Below are 22550 nucleotides of genomic sequence, written 5' to 3' on the forward strand. Positions count from 1 at the left end.
GGCACGGTAGTATAGCACTGCTGTCTCACAGTGCTAGGTTCAGTTCCTTGCTTGGGTCTCTAAAAAGGAGTCTGTACGCTCTCCTTGTGTCTGCGTGGGTTTCCTCCTGGTGCTCCCACAGTCCAAAGATGTGCAGGTTAGGTGGATTAGCCATGCTAAATTGTCCCTTGGTGTCAAGGCAAGTAGCTAGGGTAAATGCCTGGGGTTATGGGGATAGGGCTCGGGTGGGATTGAGTTCGGTGCAGACGCAATGGGCCAAAAGGTTTCTTTCTGCACTGTTGGATTCTATGATGCTATGCTGTTTAAAAAAATAGGATTTTCTGTGATCCTGTAAAAAAAACACAGGATGTTCCGCAGTCCTTTTAAAAAAATGTGGGATGTTCCGTGATCCTTTTAAAAAAAACACGCAATATCGTGTGACCATGTTAAAAAAAAACATGGTAAATTCTGTTCACTGTGCACATTTTGTTGAAGGCAGTATGACAATGCAGACTCTTTAGTCAATGAGATAGCCAGCAGGAGGACTTCTGATGTGGAGGAAGAGCTCAGTATTGTTTGATACAATGCGTGTTACGTGCATTTTATAAAAGGGCAAAGTAAGGGTTAGGAGAGAGGTGTATTTTAAAATGCACAATAAACCCCGTTTAGATTGTGACTGTAGTGAGCAGTACCACAGCTTGCCTGGTTAGTGAATGGTGATGCCACAGTGGTTAGCATGGCTGCCTCACAGCTCCAGGGGCACCGGTTCAGTCCTGGACTCGGGGGGCTGTATATTGAATTTGCTCATTCTCCCCCCCCACGTCTGTGTCTAGTGATGACTTCAGTCAGGCTAATGAGGTTGGCCTGCTAGAGTGTGAACTCCCTGATGAGTCCCCCAACATAAGGTGTCCCTGATGAGTCATAATTGATGATCCAGTCCGGGAGACTCAGGCTCCCTACTTAAAGCAGGTGTGTCAGTCTCTCTGCCTGCTGTAGCTGGAATCAACAAGGAAAGCAAGCTCTGTTATGTAATACTGGTGTAAATAAAGAAGGGTGATGGGACCTTCAGCTCCGTGGAGTTATTTCAGTGGGTTATCTAGGAGTTCCAGTTCCTTCCCATGCTCCACAGATGTGTGGGTTAGGTTGATTGTCCATGCTAAATTGCCCTTAGTATCAGGGAGATTAGCAGGGTGAATACATAAGGTTGTGGCGGATGGAGCCTGGGTGGGGTTGTTGTCGGTACAGGCTTGATGGGCCAGATGGCCTCCTTCTACAATGTAGGGATTTTATGATTCTATGACTCTGCCCAAGTCTAAAATTTCTTGCTGTGAAAGCAGGCTCTAACATCAGGGTTTGAGAGTATAGCCATTACTTTATCATCCAACTCAGTGGGTGGGATTTTCTAGCCTCTGCCCCAAAACTGGAAAATCCCAAAGTCCAATAGACCTTTGCATAGTTTCCCCACCCCCCTTCCTCAGTCACTGTAATTCCCATAGCGAGCAGGACAAGAAAATTGCCCCCATAGAGTTACACGGTGCAGAAAAGGCCCTTCGACCCATCGAGACTGCACCAACAATATCTATCGCTAAAGCTGCGGGAATCCCATTTTCCAGCACTTGTCCCATATCCTTGAGTGTTGCAATATTTTAAGTGCTTCTCCAAATATTTTTGAAGGTTGTAATGTTTCCAGCCTCCACTACCTTCCCATTCCAGATTCCCACTGCCCTCTGAGTGAAAAGGCTTTTCTCGAATTGCCCTGAATTTCCTGCCCCTTACCCTAAAACTCATGATTGACCCCTCAACCAAAGTATACGCTGATGAGGGGAGCTCGCAATGTACTGACACCTATTTCCTTTGTGCTGGGATATGGCCTGGATAAATTGGAAATTGGATCTGAAAGGGACCCACTGACATTGAATTTATTGTAAAATGTTTAGCACAAGGTGAAAATATCATGTTTCGTTGCATATCCCACGTGACGTGGGTCACGCCATTTGGTAAAAGCAGTTTGAAAAACACTGGCCGATGGGAAATAACTGGGCAGGAAGTAAGGGGGTGAGTTCAGAGGCCATCACAATGCATCTGCTCCGGGGGAAGGTCCAATGACGCAGGCTAACCTTGAGCTCAATGAACTCCTAACATTTGCACATTTTATTGCCAAAAGGCAACCGAGAGCAGAGGGATAGGAGGAGGCCGTTCTGTCCTTCAAGCAGGTCCTGCCATTTAATTTGACAATGGTCGATCTCTATCCTAAACCCACGGTCTCGATCTGAAACATTTAACATCCCAACTTAATAAAAATTCTCTGCTTTGAAATTTTCATTTGACGCTCCCTACCAACCCTCATCCAATCTTTTGTAGCTGAGGATTTGACCTAATTGAGGTTTATAGGGTGACACGGTGGCACAGTGGTTAGGTGCGGCCTCACAGCACCATGGACCAAAGTGCGATTCCCATCTTGGGTCACCGTCTGTGTGGAATTTGTACGTTCTCCCCATGGCTGCGTGGGTTTCCTCCGGGTGCTCCGGTTTCCTTCCACAGTCCGAAAGACGCGCTGGTTGTGTGCATTGGCCATGCTAAATTCTCCCTCAGTGTACCCGAACAGGTGCCGGAGTCTGGCAACTGGGGGATTTTCACAGTAACTTCATTGTAGTGTTAATGTAAGCCTACTTGTGACACTAATAAATAATGAATAAGTAAAACAATAAAGGGGATTGACAAAGTAGATGTACAAAGAATATAGAAAAATATAGCACAGGAACAGGCCCTTCGTCTCTCCAGGCCCGTGCCAATCATAATGCCCTAACTAAACTAAAAAAAAACCTTCGGCCCTTACTTGGTCCCAAGCCCCCTGTTCCCTTCCTATTCATGTACCCGTCCAGATGTCTCTTAAATGTTGCTAGTGTGCCTACTTCCATCACCTCCTTTGGCAGCATGTTCAACGCACCCACCACTCTCTGAAAAACATCCTCCGCACATCTCCTTTAAACATTCCCCCTCTCACCATGAACCTGTAATTGACACTTCCACCCTAAGAAAAAGCCTCTGACTATCCAGCCTGTCTCTGCCACTCATAATTTTGTGCACCTCTATCAGGTCTCCCCTTAGCCAATATCTTTCCAGTGAAAACAATCCGAGTTCATTCAGCCTCTCCTCATGGCCAACACCCTCGAGACCAGGCAACATCCTGGTGAACTTTCTTTGCACTCTCTCCAAAGCTTCCATGTCCTTCTGGTCGTGCGGTGACTAGAGCTGCGTGCAATACTCCAAATGCAGCCTGAACAAGGTTTCATATCGCTTCCCAACTCTTGTACTCAGTGCCCCAGCTGATGAAGGCAAGTATGCCATGTGCCTTCTTAATCGCCTTGGCCACCTGTGTTACCACTTTTAAGTATCTGTGGACTTGCACGCCCAGATCCCTCTATATGTTAAAGAGGATGTAGAGGGGATGATTCCTTTTGACAAGAGGATATGGTTTTAAGACAAAGGGTAGCTGATCCATAACAGAAATGAGGGTGTCTCTTAGAGGGTGGTGAATCTGTGGAATTCACTACCCCAGAGTGTGGTGGATGCCAGGACAATGAGTAAAATGAAGGAGGTGATAGATTTTTTTTATTAGTAATGGGTTGATGGGTTATGGAGAATAGGCAGGAAAGTGGAGTTGAGGCCAAGGCAAGATCAGCCGTGATCGTAGTGAATGGCGGAGCGGGCTCGAGGGGCTGGATTACCCACTCCTGTTCCAAGTTTTTATGTTCTTATATTGATGCATGTCCAAGTTGGCAACCTTACTGAAGAGTCATTTTTGTCACTGGGTGTGGTAGAGGAAACTCCATGCAGCGGGGTGTCAGAAATGGACTATTCTTCTGACCTTCATCAGTCCAAAGTTATGCCCATGAGCACGTAACTGCAGTGTTTGATGGAGGGATGTTATGCTTGGATCAAAGGTTTAAAGGCTTGCTTACACAATTGTTAACAATCAAACCAAAGAACACTGAATTTTTCAACAAAAATTATTTTTGTAGGAAGCCTTCACCTGCAAAACAAAGGATGTTCTCCCACTGGGCGAAAGGAAAATTTGCAATTTTTTGTACCGCATTTCACAACCCAAGAGTTCCCTTGTGTTGTCACATCATAAACTTGGCAGCTACTTGGGTAACTTGTCTGCTAATCTTCAGCAGCGCTGTAGGACCTGTTATGTTCGCCTGAGAGGGCAGGTGAATCCTCAGAGTAAGTCAGTCGTGGGTTAACTGGGTTGCATTCTTCCCTCTAAATCCTGCAGTGGTGGGTTCCAGTTGCACTCTGGAGAAGATTGCATGTGACTCCGTGCTGCCTGATGCTCAGGGTGAGCACTGCTGAGCGAGTATGGTACCGTTGGATGTGCTGTTCTCAAGCAAGAAGTCTGGCACAGTGGTTAGCACTGCTACCTCACAGCTCTAGGGACCTGGGTTCAGTTCCCGGCTTGGGTCACTGTCTGTGTGGAGTCTGCACGTTCTCTGCATGGGTTTCCTCCATGTGCTCCGGTTTCTTCCCACAGCCCGAAAGACAAATAACAAAGAAAATTACAACACAGGAGCAGGCCCTTTGGCCCTCCAAGCCTGCATCAACCATGCTGCCTGTCTGAACTAAAACCCGCTATCCTTCTGGGGACCAAATCCCCTTTTCCCATCCTATTCATGTATTATTCCAAACACCCCTTAAAACTCACTATCATGTCTGCTTCCACTACCTCCTCCGGCAGCGAGTTCCAGGCGCCCTCCACTCTCTGTGTAAAATATTTGCCTCGTACATCTCATTTAAACCTTGCCCCTCGCACCTTAAACCTGTGCCCCCTAGTAATTGACTCTTTCACCCTGGGAAAAAGCTTCTGACTATCCACTCTGCCCATGCCTCTCATAGTCTTGTAGGCTTCTATCAGATTGCCCCTCAATCTCCATCATCCTAGTGAGAACAAAAACATTCTGGTTCAATGCATTGGTCATTCTAAATTCTCCCTCAGTGTACCCAAACAGGCGCCAGACTGTGGCGGCTCGGGGGCTTTCACAGTAACTTCATTGCAGTGTTGATGTAAGCCTACTTGTGACACTAATAAATAAACATAAACGGCCCCATCTCTGATAAGTGGAAGTGACTCCATTGAACCTTCTTGAAGAAGAGGAGGGAGGTTCTCTCCTGTATTCAAATAACTTCCTTCTACACCATAACAATTCAGCACTTCTGTGTCCTGGTCAACAACAATCACCAATGACTGGGATTTTTTGGCTATCCCCCACCCCCCCCTCACACTCCCACGTCCCCGCACCCACAGTGTGTTTCCTGGCTGGGGGAAGGCACGCCACTGACAACCAACGGGATCTTCCTCTTCCACCTAAGTCTACAGCATTTTGTATGACTCATCCCCTCGATGTCTGCGGAACCCACTACGGGAGATCACCTGCCAGTGTGACTGGAAAATCCCACTGGGGGAGGGCCAGAAAACCCTGCCCAATATGACACATGGAGAGAGACTAGATCGACTGGGATTGTATTCACTGGAATTTAGAGGACTGAGAGAGGATCTCATAGAGAGATATAAAATCCTGATGGAGCTGGGCAGGCTAGCTGCAGGAAGAATGTTCCCGATGTTGTAGAACTAGGGGTCACAGTCCAAGAATAAGGGGTAAACCATTCAGGACTGAGATTAGGGAGAACGTCTCGGAATTGTGAAATTGTGGAATTCCCTACTACAGAAAGCTGTTGGGGCCAGTTCGTTAGATATGTTCAAGAGGGAGCTGGACATGGTCCTTGTGGTTAAAGGGATCGGGGGTCTGGAGAGAAAGCAGGAGTGGGATACTGAAAGTGCCTGATCTGCCATGATCATACTGAATGGTGGCGCCAGCTCATCTTCATCACTTAAAAATTAACTGTCTGGTTATTACTGAATTCCTGTTTGTGGGAGTTTGCTTGTTGGATACAAATTAGTTTCGGCATTTCCTGCACTAGACCAGTGACTCCTTTAGAAAGGAAGTGATTTGATTTGAATTGATTTGGTTTATTATTGTCATATGTATTGGGATACAGTGAAAAGTATTGTTTCGTGCGTGCTATACAGACAAAGCATACCATTCATAGAGAAGGAAAGGAGAGAGTGCAGAATGTAGTGTTACAGTCATAGCTAGGGTGTAGAGAAAGATCAACTTAGTGTAAGGTAGGTCCATTCAAAAGCCTGACAGCAACAGGGAAGAAGCTGCTCTTGAATCGATTGGTATGTGACCCCAGACTTGTGTATCTTTTTCCCGACACGTCAATGCGTCAGGGAAATCTGGTTTGTGCAGAAACACTGGGGCTGCACTGGTAGGAAGGGAACATCTTCAGAGCCTTTTGTCTAGCAGTGAAGCTGTTGCCATCTCCTGGATGTTACCGAGAGTGTGTCTGACAATCAGCTTTAGCTTCCTCACAGACCTTGGGTGGAGCTTTTACATTGGGAGACAATCATCTTCCAGCATCTCTTCCTCACTGTTTGGAAGGTTGCATTTGATTTGGTTCCAGGACATTGTGTGAACTTGAATCTTTCAGCAGATTAGCATCTTCCTCCCTGTATTGACATTAGGCTGTCTGCCACAATAATTCTCTTGTTTCCTCTTTGCTTTGTTGCGCATGTTATTCTGATGAGAGCATCCATCATTAACATGTTAAGGGAACCTTAGCAGTACAACTGTCCAGGGACAGTCCTCCAAATGTGAATTGCCCATTGGAGATTGCCAATGTAATTTTCAACCTAAGCAGGCATGTGTTAAAGAAACAAGGTCACCTCTACTTCATTGTTCTCTAAGTCCTCCACCCACAATGCCTCTACTTTCTCAGAAGACTAAGGAAATTTGGCATGTCCACTACAAGGCAAGGATTTCACACTTGATATATCGTCCTGTCAAACATTTAAATTTCTGTGTCACACATTCAAGAAAAAGTGTATTAAAAAAATGATGGAAAGTCAATAATTTCACACATGTCCCTTGTGACCTGTAACCAGCCGCAGGGCAACCCTAGGGACTGGCCGCTGGAAGGTACAGCAATCCTTCTTCCACCTGGGAATTCTCGTGTGCCCTGTGCCTCATCGCGGCCAGAATGGGGCTGAAGTTCAACGGAAACTTCATCTTACAAAGATAAACTGGGCATCTGACAAATGTCAGGCCACAGGAGGAAAACTGATGCAAGAAAATTCCCAATGACTGACACAGCAAGAGGCCATTTGGCCCATCAAATCTCCACTGCTGTCTTGCTCCTAGCTTAATTCCATCTTTACATAGAAAGAAAAAGGACACGTTGGCTATTTGGCCCTCCGAGCCTCCTCCGCCATTCATTATGATCACGGCTGATCATCCAACTCAATAAGCCGATCCCACCTTCCTCCCTGTGTCCTTTGATCCTCTTCGCCTCATGTGCAATACCTAACTCCTCTTGAAAACATACTGGACGAGATTCTCCGGCCTCCCAAGTGTGTGTTTCCCACCGATGGTGGTGCATTGTTTGCTAGCAGCGGGATTCTCCAGCCGTTGTCAGTGGGCATTCCCATATTCCCATTGACGTCATCCCACGCTAGCAGGAAACATGCAGGACGGGTGTGCTCTGCCGGCAGGGCCGGAAAATCCTGGCAACGTAAACAACCGGATAATTTCAGCTGCAATGTTTTGGCCTCAACTACACCCTATAGTAGCAAATTCCACTGGCTCACCGCTCTCTGGGTGAAGAAATTCCTCCTCATCTCTGTCCTAAACAGTCGTCCCGTTATCCTCAGAACTCTTGGTTCTAGGCATCCCCTTCGTCAGGAACATTCTTCTTGCATCTACCCTCTCTAATCCTGTTAGAATTTTATAGGTTTCTAAAATATTCATTCTTCTGAACTCCAGTGAATACAATCCGAACTGACTCAATCTCTCCTCGTACGTCGGCCCCTGCCATCCAGGAATTAGTCTGGTAAATCTTCTTTGCATTCCCTTCCACTTGATCTCCTTAGTTTTCCTTTTGTTAAAGTGAATCCTTCATTTTTGTTTGAGAGAACTTACAGATTGTGTTTCAGCAGTGGCTTGCGACAGAATTCTCCCCACTGTGCACAGAGTCATGTTCCAAGTTCTCAACTTTCTGCCTCCGATTTCCCTCTAAAGGTTGCGTACCTTGGGCTTCAAATTCCAAGGAGGGAATCCCTTCACTTGTAATTTCCATATAGTTGCAGAAGACTTCAGATTTTTGAGGATTGAATATCAAATGGGGAATTGTATTCTTACATAGAATCATTGAGAGTCTTTAGATTCCAATAACACGGAAGCAGATCCTTTAGCCCAACTTGTCCATGCCGCCCAGTTTTTACCATTAAGCTATTCCCAATTGCCCGTATTTGGCCTATTTCCCTCTGTGCCAATGTAACTGTCTAAATGTTTTTTAAAAGACAAAATTGTTCCCATCTCTACTACAGCCTCTGGCAGTTTGGTCCAGGCACTCACCACCCTCTGTGTGAAAAAAATTGCCCCTTTGAACCCTTTTATATCTCTCCCTTCAAGCCTATGCCCTCTAGTTTTAGTCTCCCCTACTTTTGGGAAAAACTGTTGACTATCTAGCTGATCTATGCCCCTCATTATTTTGTAGACCTCTTATAAGGTCACCTCTAAGCCTCCTACGCCCCAGGGAAAAAAGTTCCAGTCAATCCATCTGCCATTCGTCAGCCCACTGGCCCAATTGATCATAATCCTGCTGCAATCTGAGATAATCTTCCTCACTCTCCATTATACCACCAATCCTGCGTGTCATCTGCAAACCCACTAACCATACCACCTATATTCTCATCCAAATCATTCATGGAAATGACAAATAACATTGGACCCACTACCAATCCTGAGGCACACCGCTGGTCACAGGCCTCCTGTTTGAAAAACAACCCTCCACAACCACCCTTTGGCTTCTGTCATCAAGCTACTTTTGTATCCATTTGGCTACCTCACCCTGGATCCCGTGAGATTTAACCTTATGCCACAACATACCATGTGATACCTTGTCAAAGGCTTTGCTGAAGTCCATCCAAACAATGTTGACTGCACTGCCCTCATCTATCTTCTTGGTTACCCCTTTAGTCCAAAGATGTGCAGGTTAGGTGCATTGGCCATGCTAAGTTCGCCCTCAGTATACCCGAAGAGAGTGTGGCAACTAGGTTTGCACAGTAACTTCATTACAGTGTGAATGTAAGCCTACTTATAACGAAGAAAAATAAAAACTTAAAACAAAAAACTCAATTGAATTCATGAGACATGATTTTCCACTCACAAAGCCATGCTGACTGCCCCTAATCAGTCCTTGCATCCCTAAATTCCTGTAGATCCTGTCTCTCAGAATATCGACTTAGCGGCATGGCAGCACTGCTGCTTCACAGCTCCAGGGACCTGGGCTCGATTCCCGGCTCGGGTCACTGTCTGTGTGGAGTTTGCACATTCTCCTCGTGTCTGCGTGGGTTTCCTCCGTGTGCTCTGGTTTTCTCCCACAGTCCAAAGATGTACGGGTTTGGTTGATTGGGTCATGCTAAAATTGCCCCTTAGTGTTCTGAGATGCGTAGGTTAGAGGGATTAGTGGGTAAAATATGTAGGGATGTGGGGGTAGGGCCTGGGTGAGATTGTGGTCGGTGCAGACTCGTTGGGCCGAAGGGCCTCTTTCTCCACTGGAGGGTTTCTATGATTTCTATGGACTAACAGCTTACGCACTACAGATGTGAGCCTCACCTCCCAGGCTTCTCCCTGGCACAACATTTGCCACTCTCCAATCTTCACATGTGACTGCCAATGATTCAAGTATCTCTGCTAGATATTGTTATATTATCTCTATACGCTAGCAACATCCTAAACAAGACATGGACGTTTCTTCTGTGAGCTACATTTAATTAAAAACCTTAAAGGTATTTTAAAGGAATTGGATCAAAACAAAACCGGAGGAGCATTGTAGCGGGCAGGACACGGATCATACAAAGATCTGTTGACCTCAGGCGGGACATTCCCAGCCTTGAGATGAGTGCGGCCAGAAAATCCCACCAGTCTGTGGTGGAGGTGGCTCATCATTGGCCAGCGGCTGGATCTCCTGGTCCCACTGACATTGTTTGTCAGCTGTGCTGCCAGGGAACCTGCTGAATAGGGGGGTAGTGGGGGTTGGGGGTGGAGGGGTTCGGGGGTGAAGAGAAGGGTGGGTCACCATCGGCAGGACTGGAAGATCCCCCTTGCGGGAAGGGCTGGAAAATTCAGCCTGATGTTTGTCCCTTCGTATCACTGCTGATGTACCAGAAAGGGACATAGGATCACTGAACTATACACCGCAGTAGGAGACCATTCTGCCCATTGGGCCTGCGCTAGCTCTTTGAAAGAGTTATCCAATTAGCCCACTTCACTGCTCCTTCTCTATTGTCCTGCGACTCTTTCCTTTTCAAGTAGATGTTCAATTCCCTTTTGAGAGTTATGATTGAACCTGCTTCCATCATCCATTAAAGCAACGTGTTCCAAATCATAAAGTGAAGTAAAGTTTATTTATTCATCACAGGTAAGGCTTACATTAACATTGCAGTGAAGTTACTGCGAAAGTCCCCTCGTCGCCACAGCCTGGCACCTGTTCAGGTCAATACTCCTAACCAGCACGTCTTTCAGACTATGGGAGGAAACCAGAGCACCCAGATTAAACCCATGCAGACATGGAGAGAATGTGCAGACTCCACACAGACAGTGACCCAAGCCAGGAATCAAACCTGGGTTGTTGGCACTGTGAGACAGCATTGCTAACCACTGTGCCACCATGCCACCCATCATCACTTGCTGAGTGAAACAAAAATCTCTGCATTCCCTCTCTAGATGTTGTGCCAATTATTTTAGATTGTTGAACCTCAGTCCTTATTTAGTCTATCAACATCCTTCATAATATCGAGCATCTCTATTCAATCAGCCCTCAACCTTCTCTGCTTCAGGGAGAAAAATCCCAGTTTCTCTCCCCTCTCCTCACATGACTCAGGTTCTAGCTTTGATCTATGTTAAATTAGTTGGGTTTCAACTTGTTGACAGTAAAGATCGATGAGTTCCCTCATTGTTCTGGGGTTAGAGACGGGATAAATAGGCCGAACCTTCCACCCTTGACTTCTACACAGGAAGCTGTGTGTGGTTTGTACAAAGTTAATATTTGAGATCTGAGCATCACTGACATTCATTGCCCTTTCACCCTTGTTGTTCTTGAGAGGGTGGTGATGAGCCTTATCATCACCACCTCACAGGAAGGATGTAAATAAGGTTGAAAGGGTGCAGAGAATGTTCACAAGGATGTTGCCGGGACTTGAGAAGCTGAGTTACAGAGAGAGATTGAATAGGTTAGGACTTTATTCCCTGGAGCGTAGAAGAATGAGGGGAGATTTGACAGAGGTGTATAAGATTTTGATGGGTATAGATAGAATGAATGCAAACAGGCTTTTTCCACTGAGGCTGGGGGAGAAAAACAAACAGAGGGCATGGGTTAAGGGTGAAAGGAGAAAAGTTTAAAGGGAATATTAGGGGGGCTTCTTCACGCAGGGAGTGGTGGGAGAGTGGAATGAACTGCCGTATGAAGTGGTAAATGCGGGGTCAATTTTAACATTTAAGAAAAACTTGGACAGGTACATGAATGAGAGGGATGTGGAGGGATATGATCCAAGTGCAGGCAAAAAATGGTTCAGCACAGACAAGAAGGGCCAAAAGGCCTGTTTCTGAGCTGTAATTTTCTACGGTTCTGTGGTTCATAAGATCATAGAATCCCTACAGTGCAGAAGGAGGTCATTTGGCCCATCGAGCCTGTACTGGAGGAAACCTGGTCTGTAGACCTCGGGACATTTGGCGGTAAGGATTAGTACTTTCAATCTGAGATATTACTGAACTGGGATCCAATGTAGATCAGTGAGGACCAGGGTGAGAACTATACAGATCACTTGGGAAGAGGAACTGTGGCAGTCCGTAGTATGAATTGAGAAAGTTTCCCCTGGTGTTATATTTACCTTGTGCTATCACCAATATCATAACTACAATTACACTACTTCAAAAGATATTATTCTCTGGAACATTTTGCCTGCAGTAAATTTTCTGTAAAATTGCAGCCGCGATATAATATACGTTAAAGTTATTTAATTTTGTTCCTGACGATTAATATCAGGGAAAATTGAACAATGGCAAAATATTTTGGGTTGCCCAGTAAGCGCTGAAATATTCAATATATTTGGAAAGAAAGAGATTACCTGGCTATAGTGAAAAGGGGACGAGCAGTAGAGGAAAGTGGAATAGAATATAAAAGTAAGGAAGTATTGCTGCAACTATACAAGACATTGGTGAGGCCGTACCTACAGTATTATGCACAGTTTTGGTCCCCATATTTGAGGGAAGATGCAGTGACATTGGAGGCAGTTTAGAGGGGGTTCACTAGGTTGATTCCAGAGATGAGGGGTTTGTCGCGTGAAGCGAGATTGAACAATTTGGGCCAATACTCTCTGGAATTTAGAAGAACGAGGGGAGATCAAATTGAGGTGTACAAGATGATAAAAAGTATGGATAAAGTGGACATGGAGAGTGTGCTTCCTCTAGTGGGGCATTCTAGGATGAGAGGTCATAATCTTAGGATAAGCAGTAACAAATTTAGTTGAGGAGAAACTACTTCTCCCAAAGGGTTGTGAACCTGTGGAATTCGCTACCCCAAAGTGGACGCCGGGACAGTGAGTAAATCTAGGGAGGAGTTAGACAGATTTTTAATTGGTAATGGGTTGAAGGGTTATGGGGAGAAGGCAGGAAAATGACGATGAGGAACATATCAGCCATGATCGAATGGCGGAGCAGACTCGATGGGCCGAATGACCCAATTCTGCTCCTATTTCTTATGAACTTATGAATTGGATAGCTCTGTCAAAGAGCTATCACAGGCACAATGGGCAGAAAGGCCAGCTGCTGTGCAATATGATTCCATGAGAGTGCAGTTTTAAAATAAAATAAATGATAAAGATTTGAACAGAATTCTTGGTCAATTGACAAACCATGCAAACAACAAGGCCTGTGGTTTCATGTCACTTTTAAGTAACAGTAAGATTATTAATCCAGAGACTCAGCTAATATTATGGGGGACCCGGGTTCGAATCCCACCATGGCAGCTGGTGGAATTTGAATACAATAAAAAAAATCTGGAATTAAGAATCTACTGATGACCGTGAAACCGTTGTCGAATGGGTGGTACAGTAGCACAGTAGTTAGCACTGCTGCTTCACAGCTCCAGGGACCTGGGTTCAATTCCCGGCTCGGGTCACTGTCTGTGTGGAGTTTGCACATTCTCCTCATGTCTGCGTGGGTTTCCTCCGGGTGCTCCAGTTTCCTCCCACAGTCCAAAGTTAGGTTGATTGGTCATGCTAAAAAAATTGCCCCTTAGTGTCCTGGGATATGTAGGTTAGAGGGAATATGTGTAGGGATAGGGCCTGGGTGGGATTGTGGTCGATGCAGGCTCGATGGGTCGAAGGGCCTCTTTCTGCACTGTAGGGTTCTATGTCCTATGTTGGAAAACCTGGATCAATAATGTCCCTTTAGGGAAGGAACCTGCCATTCTTACCTGGTTCTCCTAGTGGGTGCCTGGAACTTGCTGCTGGGAGAGGCAGTGGAAGCAGAGACGATACTGAGGTGCCTGGACAAGTACACAAACAGGATGGAAGTAGAGGGATATGGTCCTCGGAAGGATAGGGGATTTTGGTTCAGATGGACAGCAGCTTTGGGTGGCCGAAGGGCCTGTTTCTGCACTGTAACTTTGTTCGTTCTTTGTACATGTGACTCCAGGCCCACAGCAATGTGGTTGACTCTCAACTGCGCTCTGAAATGCCCTCGCATGCCCTTCAGTTCAAATGGGGTTGGACAACAAATGCTGGCCAACTGTTGGCCATGCGTCTCACAAATCAATAAAATAAAAATAATAAGAATAACCCAGTCTTGACCCCTGTCTCGAGCATCTCATTTGACTGCCTGAGGTTGCTTAGGATTCCAGAAGAATCCCACAACATTTGGGAAGAGTTATTCCAGAATGCTCACAATGGACTCAGTGCTCACACCAACGGTGCGTCCACGGGAGATTAAGTTAGTCTTCGATGATAGATCAGAGTGGTTCACTTTAAGAATATATTGGCCTTGGAAGGGCTGCAAGAGTGTAACACTGAGGCTCACAGGATTATTTTAGAAAGTGAGGTTGTGTAGATTACACTTCTATCCCCTTGAGTAATGAAGATTAAAGGGTTAGGTAATTGAGATGTTTAAGATGATTAACGGAATTGATCAAGCGGGGAGAGGGGAATTATTTACTGCGGTGGGAATAATCCACAAGGAAAGAGCATCATTTTAAAAATAGAGCGAGCCCAATCGGAGTGACGTCAGGAAGCAGTTCTACACAGTTTTCTGACAGCCATAAATTATTCTTCAGTGTATGCGAGAGCCGGATAGGGGAAATGATAGAATCCCTACGCTCAAGAAGGGGGCTATTGGGCTCATCGAGACTGCCGATTCTCCAACAGAACATCACACCCACACGCACACCCACCCCCCACAGCATCCCACATTTACCCCACTAATCCCCCTAACCTGCACACCTTGGGATACTAAAGGGCAATTTAACATCCCTCTAACCTGCACATCTTTGGGTATTAAGGGGCAATTTGTCATGGTTAATCCCCTTAACCTGCACTTCTTGAGACACAAAGGGGCAATTTAGCATAGTCAAACCCCCTAACCTACACATCTTGGGATACTAAGGGGCAATTTAACATGGCCAATCCATCCAACCTGCACTTGGGACATTAAGGGGCAATTTGGCATAGTTAATCCCCTTAACCTGCTCATCTCGAGACACTAAGGGGCAATTTAGCATGGCCAATTCCCCCTAACCTACACACCTTTGGACTCTGGGAGGAAACCGGAGCACCCAAAGGAAACCCACGCAGACACGGGTAGAACATGTAGACTCCACACAGACAGTGACCCAAGGCCAGAATCAAACCAGGGTCTCTGAAGCTGAGGCAGCAGTGCCAACCACCGTGGAAGGCGGAACTGAAAACTGAAAAGGATTGCGGCAGTCACATAAAGATTTCGGCACAGAGATGGATAGATTTTTGTTCAGTTAAGGGGAATAGAGGATATTGGGACCAAGATATGAAAAATTAAAGCCGGGGCACTGATCAGGAGCAATCTAACTGAATGGCAGGGCAGACTCAAGGAGCCTCCTCCTGTTCCTGTGTCTGAGAGAGAAAACTGGACAGCGTGTTAAATGATTCACTATCACCCATTTTGAGTTCAATTTCACCTCCATAATGTTTCTGTTCCCGACATCGGGACAGACATTCAGAGTCACTCAGTCACTTGCTGGTGGATTTTGTCCTCTGCTCTCACACACGCTGAAGAATAATTTATGGCTGCCACAAACCATTTGAGTTCAGATTTCCTAAGAGGTGTTAAGAGAGATTTATCCACAATATTCGGACTAGCCTGGAACCCAGCTCCCCGGGGTGAGGGAACTGTCCTTCCGAAATGGGACTTTAACTCACTTGGCCACCCACTCATCACCGCCTGAGCATTTGAAATTGAATTTGAGATTCACCTATCTCCAGGTTGTACAAATAAATAACTTTATTTGACATTTCCATTGCTCTTTGGCTGTCAAGTTACAACGTTAAGGGTGAGCAAGTTGACATCGGTGGCACCTCACCGTGTTACCATCACCGTGATCATCCTTCATCCTTGATAATAACATGTCCATTGCATGGCTAAATTGACAAAATGATACATTGTCAGTGGGTGGAGGGGTTGGGGGGGAGGAATGCTGGGTGGTGTGGGGAGGGGGCTGGAGAAGCTGGATTTTCACTGCAGAGTGAACATCCCAGAGGGGGGAAATTTGACGGTGTCCCATTGACGGCTGTTCAATTTCTGCATTGACACACGAGGAGCGTTGCAGGCAACACTAAGTAGATTTGTTTTGGCCATTATTATTCCGGTGAGGTCACATTATTGCACATCCCGTAATCCCCGACCACCGAGCAAGGTCAGGAGGTTGGCTCGCTTCAACGCTGTTAAAGAAAAACCTTTGACAGTGTGATGTTGTTTGCCAGTGGCATTCAGATTTCTCAGAGCTGCAATCTCAGGGAAACATCCTTCTAACGTCAACACTCTGCACCCCCCCCTCCATCCTTCTACTCCTCCTCACCAACCCCACCTCCCCATGGCCTCACCAAATTGAGGCAATCCCAGGGGTCCTCCAATAACATCCACTCTCTCCTGGGGACCTTCTGCTCCCAGGTGCTTCTGACTGATGCAGACAGTGACCCCCATTTCGCGGTTTATAGAATCATAGGATCCCAACAGCGCAGAAGGAGGTCATTCAGCCCATCGAGTCTGCACTGACCACAATCCCACCCAGGCCCTATTCCTGTAACCCCACAAATTTACCCTGCTAATCCCCCCCACACTAGGGTCATTTGGCATAGCCAATCAATTGAACCCACGAAGTTTTGGATTGTGGGAGGAAATCGGAGTACCTGGAGGAAACCCAGGCTGAAGAACACGCAAACTCCACACAGACAGTGACCTGAGGTCGGAATTGGTCTCTGGCATTGTGAGGCAGCAGTGCTCACCATTGTGCCACTCTCACCTGAAAATGACTGGCATTAGAACCACACGGTGGCGAGCCTGATAGCAAAATTCCAGCACTATTATCTGAAAAACAGAGTCGCAGCATTCTCCTGAGTGATAAGGTTGTAAGTTCAAGTCCCATCCCATAAAAACCGAGGCAAGAACTCCAATGCAATCTTTCCAATGAGCTGTTTAGTCAAAGATCTTGGCTTTTCAACCATAAATCATAAACAAATTCCCATGGCACCATTTTGACTGTGCCCCGGTTAATATTCATTCCTCAATCACCATTTGAATGACCATCTGAATGCCAACTTTAAGGGCATTCAAATGGTCATTGGATAGGCATATGGATAATATTGGAATAGTTTAGGTTAGGGGAGTCATTAGATTACTTCCACTGGTCGACGTAACATCGAGGGCTGAAGGGTCTGTACTGCGTTGTAATGTTCTATGTTCTATAACAGAAAACAAATTATCTGGCTATTATCATGCGGTTGTTTGTGGGAGCTTGCTGTGCACAAACGGGTTGTTATTTGCCCTACGGTGGCGCAATGACTACACTTCCAAATGTAGTTGATTGGTTGTAAAGCAGATTGGAATATCCCGAGGTTGCAATATAAATGCAAGTTCTTTTGCCTCCTTGATGGCTTTAATGACTGGCGACTTTTCTACTGCAGATGATGATGAGTGTCAGAATGCTACGCTGACTTGTGGACAGAATGCAACCTGCACCAACACATTTGGGAGTTATTACTGCACATGCGTTGAGGGTTATGTGTCATCACAACAAAAGAAGAAATTCACTCCCAATGATGGGACCACTTGTCAAGGTACGATCAAATGTTTGCCCAAATGTACACGACACTTTTGAATTCATTGAAACATAGAAACTAGAAGCAGGAATAGCCATTCAGCCCTCCAAGCCTGCTCCACCATTCATTATGATTGTGGCAAATCATCAAATTCAATATCGTGATCCCACCTTCCCCCCATATCTCTTGATCCCTTTGGCCCCAAGAGCTACAATAGCTTCTTAGACCGTAAGATATAGGAGCAGAATTAGGCCACTCAGCCCATCGAGTCTGCTCCACCATTCAATTATGGCTGATATTTTTCTCATCCCCATTCTCCTGCCTTTTCCCCACAACGCCTGCTCCCCTTATCAATCAAGAACCTATCTATTTCTGTCTTAAAGACACTCAATAACCTCCACAGCCTTCAGGGCAAAGAGTTCCACAGATTCACCACTCTCTGGCTGAAGAAATTCCTCCTCATCTCTGTTTTAAAGGATCATCCCTTCAGCCTGAGGTCCTGCCCTCTGGTTCTAGTTTTTCTGGTTCTAGTGGAAACATCCTCTCCATGTCCACTCTATCCAGGCCTCGCAGTATCGCAGTAAGTTTCAATAAGATCCCTCTGCATCCTTCTAAATTTCAACGAGTTTCTTCTTGAAATCAGACAAAGTTTTGGCTTCAACTACTTCCCGTGGTAGTGAACTCCACACATTCATCACCCTCACCTCAGTTTTAAATGGTTTATCCATTATCCCCAACCTATGACCCCTAGTTCTGGACTCCCCGCAACCACTGGGAACTTTCTTTCTGAATCTACACCATCTAACTCCGTTAGAATTTTATAAGTTTCTATGAGATTCTCTCTCACTCTTCCAAACTCCAGTGAACATAATCCTAACCGACTGAGTCTCTCCTCAAATGACAGACCTGCCATCGCAGGAGTCAGCCTGGTAAAGCTCGAAAGCATAATGTTAAAGAAATTGTCAAATTTGCAAAGAAGAACGTTGGAAGCAGACACCTGACCCATCAGTGCCAGATTCTCAGGAATAATTTAGAACTACTGCTGCATAAACAAACCAAGTGGTTTATTTATTATTTATTAGCGTCACAGGTAGGCTCACGTTAACACTGCGATGAAGTTACTGTGAAAACCGCCTAGCCGCCACACTCCGGCGTCTGTTTGGGTACACTGAGGAAGGATTTAGCATGCTCGATGCACCTAACCAGCACATCTTTCTGACTGTGGGAGGAAACCAAAGCACCCAGAGGAAACCCTCATAGACACAGGGAGAACGTGCAGACTCTGCATAGAGAGATACCCAAGTGAGGAATCGAACCCCAGTCCCTGACGCAGTTAGGTAACAGTGCTAACCACTGTGCCAAACTGGATCAACAGGATGCCACCAAGACTTGATGATTTGAGTTATAAGAAGAGACTGGGTACACTGGGACTTTTTTCTCTGGAGCGTAGGAGACTTTGGGATAATCCTATAGCGGCCTATAAAATAATGAGGAGCATTGATCTGCTAGAAAGTCAATATCTTTTCCCAAAGTTAGGGGAGTATAAAAGTAGTGGGTATAGGTTTAAGGTGAGAGGGGAGAGATACAAAAGTGTCCAGAGGAGCAATTTTTTTCACACAGAGGGTGGTGAGTGTCTAGAACAAGCTGCCAGAGGTAGTAGTAGAGGCGGGTACAATTTTGTCATTTAAAAAGCACTTAGGCAGTTACATGGATAAGTTGGGTATAGAGGGGTATGGGCCAAACATGGGCAATTGGGACTAGCTTACTGATTAAAAAAAAAGAATCACATGGACAAGTAGGGCCGAAGGGCCTGTTCCCATGCTATAAATGTCAATGACTATAATAGTTTAATGTCAGTATTAACCCTCTATCAAATCACTTTTAAAGTTGACTACATCTCTGTCCTCTGAGCCAATCCTCCTTTCTCCTGCATGTTTTCCTCCAGCTTCCCATCTGCAAAGGAACATCGGAAATATGAGCAGGAGTAGGCCATTCGGCCCCTCGAGCATGCTCAGCCATTCAGCTCAATCATGACCAATCTTCCAACTCAACTCCATTTTCCTGCATTGTTCCCCACATCCATCAATATCTTTAATGTCTCCATCCCCACCTTCCAATCTTCTAACAAAGAGTCTCCACAACCTTTCTGGGGTAGAGAATTCCAAAGAATCACCGGCAACACGTGAAGAAATTCCTGCTCAACTCAATTCTCAATGAATGGCCTACCTGCTATCCTGAGACACTGACCGAAAACCTCCATGCTGGCCTACGGCTGGGATTTGCCGCTGAAAGTGACTGGAGTATTGGCTGGAATGCCAAAATCCCTCACCGGAATTCTACACCCCCTCCCCTGCCCCAATCCACCATGGAATCGGAGCGGGTGGGAGATGGACAATGAAAATATCCACGGCCTTGGGCCATAAAATCCTGCCACCTGTTCTCAATTGCAAGTGGGACGGGCACAGATGAGGTCAGAGAATCCTGCCCTGTGTGCCTGGTTCTAGGTCCTCCCCAGCCATGGCAAAACATCCATCCTGCATCTACCTTTTCGAACCCTGCAAGAATTTTGCACACTTCAATGAGATCACCTTTAATTTTCTAAATGTTAGAAAATAAAGGGCCAGTTTCCTCAATCTCGCCTTGTAGGACAATCCTGTCAACCCAAATAACATTTGCTTCATCTGCTTTCTGTGCCAGCATGTTCTACCTTCTTTCCATTCTCTGGGTAAGGACTTTGTTGTTTTTTTGGATTTATTAGTCAGCATTTTAGATCTATATGACCCCCCCCTCCGCCCCCCCCGATTATGGATGGACACATTGTTTTTAACAAGGCAGCACAGTAGCGTAATGGCTAGCACTACTTCCTTACAGTTCCAGGGGCTTGGCCTTGGGTGACTGCCTGTGTGAAGTTTGCACGTTCTCCCCATTCTTCCATGGATTTCCTCCTTCCTCCACTCCATGCAGGTTAGGTGGACTGGCCATGCTAAACGTACCAACCTACTCAAGAACAGCTTCTCCCCTGCTGCCATCAGACTTTTGAATGAACCTATCTTCTATTAATTTGATCTTTCTTTACACCCTAGCTATGATTGTAACACTACATTCTGCACTGTCTCCTTTCCTTCTCCATGAAAGGTATGCTTTGTCTGTATAGCACACAAGAAACAATACTTTTCACTGTATACCAATAGATGTGACAACAATAAATCAAATCAAATCAAAATCAAAATTGCCCCATTGTATCCTAAGATGTGTAGGTTAGGAGGATTAGCCGTCGTGATTGTGTAGGGTTACATGGATACAGCAGGGGAGATGTGCCTGGGTAAGCCATTTGTCAGAGATTTGGTGCAGAACTGGTGGGCCAAATGGCCTCTTCTGCTCTGTAGCGATTCTTTTGATTTGATTTGATTTTGATTTGATTTATTATGGTCACATGCATTAGTACACAGTGAAAAGGATTGTTTATTGCGTGCTATACAGACAAAGCATACCATTCATAGAGAAGGAAAGGAGAGACTGAGAATGCAGACTGTAGGAAGGAACTTAAAAGGGAAATTAGGAGAGCCAGAAGGGGTCATGAGAAGACCTTGGCGGGTAAGATTAAGGAGAATCCCAAGGCCTTCTATAAATATGTGAAAGGTAAAAGGATAAGAAGAGAAGGGATAGGACCTATAAAAGGTGAGGGGGGAAAGGTTTGTGTGGAACCAGAAGAAATGGCAGAGGTGCTTAACGAGTACTTCGCCTCAGTATTCACAGTGGAAGCTGATCTGGGAGATTTTGTTATGGATTTGCAGCAGATGGAAAAGATTGAGTACGTGAATATTAAGGAGGAGGATGTGTTGGAACTTTTGAATTCTATCAAGGTAGATAAGTCGCCTGGACCAGATGGGATGTACCCCAGGATACTGTGGGAGGCGAGGGAAGAGATTGCAGAGCCCCTGGCGATGATCTTTGCGTCGTCAATGGAGACGGGAGAGGTTCCGGAGGATTGGAGGATTGCGGATGTAGTTCCTATTTTCAAGAAAGGGAACAGAGATAGCCCGGGAAATTACCGACCGGTGAGTCTGACCTCAGTAGTTGGTAAGCTGATGGAGAGGCTTCTGAGGGACAAGATTTACGAACATTTGGAGAGGTTTGACATGATCAGGAATAGTCAGCATGGATTTGTCAAGGGCAGGTCGTGCCTTACAAGCCTAGTTGAGTTCTTCGATAATGTGACTGAACACATTGACGAAGGAAGTGCCGTGGACGTAGTGTACATGGACTTCAGCAAGGCATTTGATAAGGTCCCCCATGCAAGACTTCTTGAGAAGGTGAGAGGGCACGGGATCCAAGGGCCTTTGGCCTTGTGGATCCAGAATTGGCTTGCCTGCAGAAGGCAGAGAGTGGTTGTGGATGGGGCTTTTTCTGAATGGAGGTCAGTCACCAGCGGAGTGCCTCAAGGATCTGTTCTGGGACCCTTGTTGTTTGTCATTTTCATAAATGACCTGGATGAGGAAGTGGAGGGATGGGTAAGTAAGTTCGCTGATGACACTAAGGTCGGTGGTGTTGTGGATGGTCTGGAAGGATGGCAAAAGTTGCAGCAGGACATAGATAGGATGCAGGACTGGGCGGAGAAGTGGCAGATGGACTTCAACGCGGATAAATGTGTAGTCGTCCATTTTGGCAGAACCAACGGGATGAACGAGTACACTATCAAGGGCAGAAGTCTGAGTAGTGTTGAAGAGCAGAAGGATCTAGGGGTCCGGGTCCACAGGACTCTTAAATCGGCCTCGCAGGTGGAGGAGGTGGTCAAGAAGGCGTATGGTGTACTGGCCTTCATTAATCGAGGGATTGAGTTTAGGAGTCGGGAGGTAATGCTGCAACTTTATAAGACCCTTGTCAGGCCTCATTTAGAGTATTGTGCGCAGTTCTGGTCGCCTCACTATAGGAAAGATGTAGAAGCTATTGAGAGGGTACAGAGGAGATTTACAAGGATGTTGCCTGGACTGGGAGGCATGCCTTATGAAGTTAGGTTGAGGGAGCTGGGACTCTTTTCCCTGGAGAGACGAAGGTTGAGAGGCGACCTGATAGAAGTTTACAAAATGTTGAGGGGAATAGATAGGGT

The 22550-nt window shown here is 45.9% G+C and overlaps 1 protein-coding gene across 1 annotated transcript in view; it reads left to right on the forward strand.

Moving 5' to 3' along the window:
* Positions 1-22550, forward strand: part of adgrl4 (adhesion G protein-coupled receptor L4) — a 143564-nt gene that overhangs the window by 32346 nt on the left and 88668 nt on the right. Inside the window, exon 3 of the mRNA XM_080196494.1 lies at positions 17309-17461. Coding sequence (XP_080052620.1) covers positions 17309-17461 — 153 coding nt within the window. The remainder of the gene's footprint in view (positions 1-17308; positions 17462-22550) is intronic.

The sequence above is a fragment of the Carcharhinus amblyrhynchos genome, chromosome 9 (genome assembly GCF_965287045.1).
Source record: "Carcharhinus amblyrhynchos chromosome 9, sCarAmb.v2.hapA, whole genome shotgun sequence".
Lineage (NCBI taxonomy): Eukaryota > Metazoa > Chordata > Chondrichthyes > Carcharhiniformes > Carcharhinidae > Carcharhinus > Carcharhinus amblyrhynchos.